The sequence below is a fragment of the Rhincodon typus genome, chromosome 8 (assembly GCF_021869965.1).
Source record: "Rhincodon typus isolate 14 chromosome 8, sRhiTyp1.1, whole genome shotgun sequence".
In the NCBI taxonomy this organism is placed as follows: Eukaryota; Metazoa; Chordata; class Chondrichthyes; order Orectolobiformes; family Rhincodontidae; genus Rhincodon; species Rhincodon typus.
In genome coordinates, this window is record NC_063339.1 from 74,803,654 (window position 1) to 74,811,908 (window position 8,255).

Sequence of the window (8,255 nt, forward strand, 5' to 3'; positions counted from 1 at the left end):
CTTCCGCTGTCCAGGCTGAAATGCGAAACAGATGTTCGGTGGAGCTGATGCTAAAGAAACAGCTGTCTGTCTGAAATCGCTGGGCTGCGTGTTAAGGCCAAATGTACATACACAAACCAAATACACCATTTATCCAAAGCCTCCCTGTTACCGACACCACATACTGGGTGAAATCAGCCCCGGACTCTTAGCATGGAGCAGACTAGCCTTCTCGATCTGCATTGTCCCTAACTCCAATGGAACGGATTTACAGGTGCAATGTCAGACATTTGCTGTGGCACATTCTGCAAATGCACTATTTCACCTCCCCCACACCCTCCCACTGTCACGTACCTCTATTTCCCACCAGGCCTCACGCTCAGTCTGCAGACTGGCCTCTCAATCAATCAGGATATCACACAGGCGTACATGCGCTTTTACACACAGGTATAAGTGGTGAACGCATGGGAGAAACCCTTCCTTCCGATCTCGTTTGCTTTTTGTTCTCACAGAGTGCACAGGAATATTAGAACTGATGAATGATGCAGGCCTGAAGACGGCTACTTGGCCCATCGTTCCTGTATTAGAGCTATCGGATTAACTCCACTGCCTTGCTTTACTCCCTCTACGGTCCTGACTAGATCATTGTTTTAGGGAAGAAAAAAACAAATGGTTTTCCTCACTGTCATATCAGAGGTCACTTTACACAGTGCACAGCCTTCTTCATGTTGCTCCTGTTTCCATACAATCACAGAATGCCCACAGTGTGGAGGCAGGCCATTCGGCCTGTCGAGCCCACAGCAACGTTCCAAACAGCATTCCACCCAGACCCACCCCATCCCATCCCATCCCATCCCTGTAACCCTGCATTTCCCATGGCTAATCCACCCACCCTGCACATCTTTGGACTGTGGGAGAAACTGGATCACCCTGGAGGGGGGTGGCGGGAGACCTGCGCAGTCACAAGGAGAATGTACAAATCCCACACAGTCGCTCGTTGGCGGAATTGAACCCGGGTCCCTAGTGCTGTGAGGCAGCAGTGCTAACCACTAAACCACCGTGCTCCCCCATTTAGCTGGAATACTTCACTCTGTCCTTTACAGAGATCTCCCCTTTCTCACTCAGGTAACTCTGTTGCATTTGGAGACATTTCACAAACTGACTGTCACCTAGTCAGAGCTGTCCTCTACCCCAAGAAAGACCTTTCCTTGCTGCTGCCTTTCCTTAGAATCTGTGCTTGCTTAAAAGCTGTTCAGTGTGTCTTCTGCCATTCCTGAGAGAAGGACATTGAGCTGAGATGTTACCTCTCCATCCTTCTCTTTCGATGTTGGCTGGCCCACACAGGGTTCCCTCAGTACTTTCTGTCCTTGTTTTGCACAGGGTCTAGTCTTGATCCTAAAATTGCTTGTATTCTGATCTCTAGTTGACCGGAACAAGTTATCCATCTCCAATGTCCAATGACACTCTGGAATCAACAACTGTGACTTATGCACAAGGGAGTTGGAGAGCCACTCTCTCTGAAATTCTGTTTGTTTGTTTCTATTTGTTCAAGGGGATGTGGGCATCACTGGCTAGGCCAGCATTTATTGCCCATTCTCTATTTGTCCTGGAGGAGGTGCTGCAGATCTTGGGTGCCATCAGGAAAGGGGTTTAGGTTAGCACCCTGTGAGAGTGACGGAATAGCAAGGTAGTTCTGATGTGTGGCTGCCCTCATCTTTCTCAGTTGCATGTTTGGAAGGTGCTGTTGAAGGAGACTGGGTAAGATGCTGCAGTGCTTCTTATGGACAGGACATACTGGAGGGAATTAATTCTTAAGGCACTGGATGGGATGTCAATCAAATGGACTGGATGGGTCCTGGATAGTTTCAAGCTTCTTGAGCATTGGTGGAGCTGTACCCATCCAGTCTAGCAAATGGGTTTCCATCACACTCCTGATTTGTGCCTTGTAGACTATGGACAGGCTTTAAGGACTATTTATATTGTTGCAAAATTGGGTAGAACACTTGTGGATTGGAAGACAGGATTCGGTGTTTTTTAAAATATCAATGTTTATAAAATGATAGGTGCGGGGGAAGGCAGTGCGTGGTCCCTTTGAAAGATGATATGCTTTTTTTTGAGATTAAAACAAAATGTTTGTGGACAGCTTGTAGGTCTGCAGCTGCATAGCCAGCCCCTGAATTGAAACATTTATATCAAAAGGCTATGTGGTTAGCAATCCAGGCAGCCGTTTTGTTATCAAGACAAGAAGTTCGGATTTAGCCAATTAATTTAAACTAGGCACTTAGATACAGAAAGCCAACTAAATTTAAACCTGAAGGTTTTGACAACATAGGACCAATCCTATTGTAAGAAATTGATATGTCATCAAGGATATACAGAAGAGGGCATTTGCAAAATCGGCAGGAAATCAACTGCCATCTAATAAGAGATCAGCTCTCTCTCAGCTCTTGGAGTAAGCATCATCTAAATAAGGGCAGCGCGGCACACTTAGCTAACATTCCTGACACAAGAATTAGATGGAGAAGGCGTTCCTTACTGAAGATCAATGGAGAATGCCCAGAACATTCCAGAAGACATAACCTGGCTGTAATTTCAAAAGACTAAGTTCTAATTCTTTGTTTTCATTTTGGTTTCTATAAGCGGGAGTCATACTTATTGGAACAGCATACCGTTAGAATTTTGTTTTATTTGGGAATAGTTAATAGTCAGAGGGGAATTGTTTGGTTTGTTAACAGTTCAGTTAATTTGTTCACTGTTAGAGTTACATAAATAAATTGTTACTTGTTGATTATAGAGCGAGTGTTAGGAGTTTATTTCACTTAACCAGTCCTTTAAAACAGATGGGGGGGCGGCGAGAGGCAGTTTATATCACTTTTCGCACTTCTTTTAACAGAGTATAGGTTAAGGTGAGTCTCTCTGGGTGTTTTGGTTTTAGTTATCGGGGGTGTGGGGTGAAGTTGACCTCCGCTTTGTAACAATATTTACAGTATTTATATGGCCAGTCCAATTCAGTTTCGGATCAATAACAATTGATCAGCTCCGTACAGATGGAGCACTGTACGGGTTCCCACAGTCTATATACATATATGAACCGGACTCTCAGTAGCCAAACGTAATGTCCACATAAAGAGCTGAGAGTGCTGAGGATCACGGATGTGATCTGAACAACTCTGCTACCTCATACTCTTGCATTTCTGTAGTGCAGGACCTTCCAAAATGCTTCCTGACCCATGAAGTGCTTTTGAAATACAGTCACTGGAGTAAAGTAGGCAAGTTGTCAGCAACAGGCAATCTTCCCAAAACAGCATTGAGATCCATGATCAGATCTCTGTCTTAGTTAGTTCTGTTGGACGAATGAGTGTTGGACTCTTCCTTGAATAGGAACACAGGGAGCAGGGTTAGGCCACTGTGCCCCTGGTTTTACTCTCTAACAAGACAGACTCTCAGCATTTTGGAATGTAGGATCCTAGATTAGGTCATTCAGCCTCTTGGGCCATCATTCTAGATCATGGCTGCTCATCTATCTCAACACTATATTCCTGCGCTATCCCCATCTCGCTTGGTGTTATTATTAACTAGAAATCTATCAACCCCTCTCTTTACTCAATGACGGACCTCTACATCATTCTAGGGTCAAGAAGTCCAAAGGTTCATTACCCTGAGTGAAGACGTTCCTCAGCTCAGTTCTAAATGGCTTGCCTTTTACTCTGAGACTGTGTCCCCTTGTCTTAGACTCCCACAGCCAGAGGAAAATCCTTTTCGCATTTGCCTTGTCTAAACCTTTCCGAATTTCCTGTGCCTCCATGAGGTCACCTCTCATTGTTATCAACTCTAAAGATACAGGCCCAGTCTCACCAAGAACCTGGCCGGTGAACCACGGCTACTGTCTCTCTCTCTCTCTCTTCGGCGAGTTTATCCTTCCTTATAAAAGGAGGCCAGAGCTGCACACAGTACTCCAGGTACAGTCTCTTATACAATGCTTATAAAACTAAATCATCCCGAGATCTTCTACATCCATTCGAGCGCGCTGGTGGGTTCTCAATTGAGCATTTGATGTCAGTGAACCAAAGGTACGTTTCAAAGAAGCTGTTTGTCTGGCACTCATCAGGACATTTTGCAAGAATACCAAGTCAAGGGAGGGGGGGAGAAAAAAAAACCCAACAAAGCTGCTGGCATGGTGATGTGGAGGGGGGGACTGCTAAATCCCAACGGAAGAGGGATGGTGCTCTCAAACGAAGGGGTGCAGGCTGCCCCGTGCCTTCTGCAAGAGCAGCCAGGCATGGGCCGTGGAATCTAACTGGCCTGAAAACCTGGCGCTAGTAAAATGCAGTGCATGCAGCTGCCGATCAGGGGCGGGGACTGCCCTCCCGCATTTCGACATGGCGACAGATGACGATTGTCACGTCCTCCCGGAAGCGGAGGCTCGGTGAGTGGGGTGGCGGGGGGTTTGAAGTCCAACATCGGCCCCTTACCTTGGTCAGCCAGCCCCGGACAGAGGGTTTCGATTCTGTCTGTGGGATGACTGGGCCAGCGAGCTGGACCTTCAGAATGCTCTGGAGTACCCGGATCCACTCCTCCAGGATGTTCGGTGAGTCCGCCGTCAGATAGTACGTCCTTTTCCCGGTCACCAGCTGCAGCAGAGACGGACAGAGGGTAAATCCCCACAGGAAGACACAGGGAATCAAGCCACTTGCGAATGGGTGGTGTTTCTCAGGAGCCCCTTGCAACGAGGCTGAGTTGCTACAATGACAATTCAGCCACATGCCCCATACTGGATACACTCGGCTCCCATGTGTTACAGGACTTAGCCCTTTGGGGGACATAAGAAACAGGAGCAGGACATCTGCATCCACCCCCACCCCCACCCCCCACACCCCCACCCACCAACCCAACCCACCTGAGCCTGCTCCACCGTTCAATAAGATCATGACCTATCTTTTCGTGGCCTCAGCTCCACTTACCCGCCCGTTCACCATAAGCCTTAATCCCTTTACTGTTCAAAAATCTATCTTTGCCTTAAAAACATTCAACGAGGAAGCCTCAGCTGCTTCACTGGGCAGGGAACTCCACAGATTCACAACCCTTTTGGGTGAAGAAGTTCCTCCTCAGCTCAGTCCTAAATCTGCTCCCCTCTTATTTCCCCTGGTTCTAGTTTGACCCGTCAGTGGGAACAACCTCCCTTCTTCTGTCTTATCTAATCCCTTCATAACTTTATATGTTTCCATAAGATCGCACCCCCCCCCGCCCCCTCATTCTTCTAAATTCCCATGAGTATAGACCCCAGTCTACTCATTCGCTCCTCAATGTCGTGCGCTATGCTGATAGTGACTTGTCACGTTTCAGGCTTTTGACTAAATTTTGCCACTAAAAGGATTTGGAAGAAAGAGTTTGCATGTTTGGATTTTCAAAGCATTTGCAATTTTTTTTCCTATTTAGAAACGACCAAGAGCAGTTAGGATACTCGCTGTAACTTCTCACCTCCAAAGAAAGATTCTGGATGGATGATTTATTTGGAATAAAAACAGGAAATTCTGGAAATGCTTAGGATGAGGTGTGCGTGTGTGGATGTGTGTGTGCGTGCATGCTTGCGTGTGTGTAGCATCCGGGGAGAGACTGTCTTTATATTTCATAAGCATTTTACACCCATTGTATTTGGAAGATTCTGGTCCTATCTGAGTGCAAACAAAGGGATATATTCAATACAAAAATGGACAGGCAGAAAGACAGGTAGTCAACAAAGGCAGTGCTTTTGAAAGAGCTACAATTGTGAGCACGAAGAGTATTAAATTGGTAATGAGGGCCCACAGAGTGGAACGTGGTGTGTGGAGAGAAGTTTATTTTTATTAGGTTTCCTGTTGCTTTCGATTTATCATGCTTTGTCCTGGGGCTTTACGCCTGACCTGGGAATGAAAATTGTAAATATTAAGACTATTGGGGGCAGCACGGTGGCTGAGTGGTTAGCACTGCTGCCTCACAGCACCAGGGACCCAGGTTTGAATCCACCCTCGAGTGACTGTCTGTGTGGAACTTGCACATTCTCCGTGTGTCTGCGTGGGTTTCCTCCCACAGCCCAAAGATGTGGCGGTTAGGATGGATTGGTCATGCTAAATTGCCCACAGTGTCCAGGGATGTGCAGGTTAGGGTGGGTTAGCCAAGGGAAATGCAGGGCGGGGTGGGGGGGGGTGTGGTGAGTCTGAGTGGGATGCTCTTCAGAGGGTCGACATGGACTCAACGGGCCAAATGGCCTGTTTCCACAACATAGGGATTCTACGATCACAATCGTGTTGGGACACGCAAGGTTGGAAACTGCTGTATGGAGTAAAGTTACATTTCGTTGTACCTTCTGTCATGTTCAAATTGAAACATTTTGTAAAGTACTTTTACAAATTTTATGGATAAAATGTAGTTTTCGGGGAAGGTGGCAGGTTTTGGTCAGGTAGAGTAAATTGGAGGGAAGTTATCTTACTGAACCAAGTCAAGCAACAAATGGAACCGGGAAAGTGTTGTTTGTCCACAAAGTTAAGTTTACTGTTTGATTTAAGCAAATCTGCTTAAAACAAATACACTGCCCTTCATTTGCATTAAATATTGCAGATTAAAGATTGCAGTAAATCCACCCAAAGGGATCCACAGAGGTCGAACCAGACAAAGTTTGCTGCTGAGTTACATAAATGGGTCACTTTCAGGTTGGTGAGATACAATGCATGGGGTGCTACTGGGCCTCAACAGATCACAATTTATCTAAAGAATTCGGATGAAGGTATGGTAGTTAAATTTGCTGACAACACTTAAGATCAGTTGGAAAGGAAGTTGTGAAGAGGACATAAGGAGGCTACAAATGGATTGCATAGGTTCAGTGAGTGGAGATATAGCGAATGTGGGAAAATGTGAAATTGTCCATGTTGGCAGAAAGAATAAAAAGGGAAGCATATTATCTAGATAGTGAGAGGTTGCAGAGCTCTGAGATGCAGAAAGATCTGGGTGCCCTCGTGTATGAGTCTCAGCAGGTTAGTATGCAAGAACATCAAGTAATCAGGAAAGCTAGTGAAATACAATTGCTTATTGTGAAGGGAATGGAGTGTAAAAGTCGGGAGCATTGGTGAGATCACATCACGAAAACTATGCATAGCTCCTGATATAAAGAAGGTTGTAAATACACTGGAAACAATTCAGAGAATGTTTATTGCACTAATTTGATGATTTCATTGAAATAAGAAACTGTGGTTCTCGACAAGGTGAATGTCATAGAGCTGTACAGCACGGAAGCAGACCCTTTGGTCCAACTCATCCATGCCGACCAGATATCCTAAATTAATCTGGTCCCATTTGCCAGCATTTGCCCTATATCGCTCCAAACCGTTCCCATTCATATAGCCATCCAGATGCCTTTTAAATGTTGTCATTGTACCAGCCTCCACTGCTTCCCCTGGCAGCTCATTCCAGCTCATCTGCACCACCCTCTGGGTGAAAAAGTTGTCTCTTAGGTCCCTTTTATATGAATGTGGACAGGATGTAGGAGAATCTATAACTAGGAGTCACTGTTTAGAAATAAGGGACTTCCATTCAAGACAGAGATGTGGAGAAATTATTTTCTTACTGAGGGCTGTAGGTTTCCGGATGTCTCTTCCTCAAAAGGCGACGGAAGCACTGTCCTTGAATATTGTTAAAGGCAGAGATTCCTGATTAGCAGATGAAAGGGGAATGGGCTATACGGGAATGTAGAGTTATCAGATCAGCCATGGTCTTAATGAATTGTGGAACAGAATGGAGATGGTGAGTATGAGGTATTAGGACCACAAGCTTGGCCAAACAGGTAGGTTTAGGAAGCAGGTTAAAGGCAAATTGAGTTAGAGAGGCAGAGATTTAGGAAGGAAATCTAGAGCCGAGGCCACAGCCCGAGTGATAAAGCAATGGAAAGACAGGTCAGAGTTAGAGGAGCACAGAGGGGCAGGATGTTACAGAGACAGAGAGGAACCAAGTCATGGAGGTATCTGAACAAAATGCTGGAGAGATGTCAGAGGGAGATGGGATGAGGAACCAGTGAACACATGGGATGGTGGGTGAATTGGTGGGGGGGATGGTCAGTGCAAGTTGGGGTAGAGTTTGCGATGAGTTCTAGTTTAAAGAGGGTGGAGAGGCTGAGGGCAATGAGATAGTCAGCATTGGAGGGAAGAAAGGCCCGACAAACACACACACAATCACACACACACACACACACACACACACACACACACACACACACAATCACACACACACACACACACACACACACACAC

General features: G+C 45.9%; 1 protein-coding gene across 1 annotated transcript in view; it reads right to left on the bottom strand.

The window, feature by feature from the left end:
* plekhh1 (pleckstrin homology domain containing, family H (with MyTH4 domain) member 1) overlaps positions 1-8,255 on the bottom strand; it is a 110,577-nt gene that overhangs the window by 36,295 nt on the left and 66,027 nt on the right. Inside the window, exon 14 of the mRNA XM_048599944.1 lies at positions 4,452-4,610. Within this exon, the coding sequence (XP_048455901.1) occupies positions 4,452-4,610 (159 nt within the window). The remainder of the gene's footprint in view (positions 1-4,451; positions 4,611-8,255) is intronic.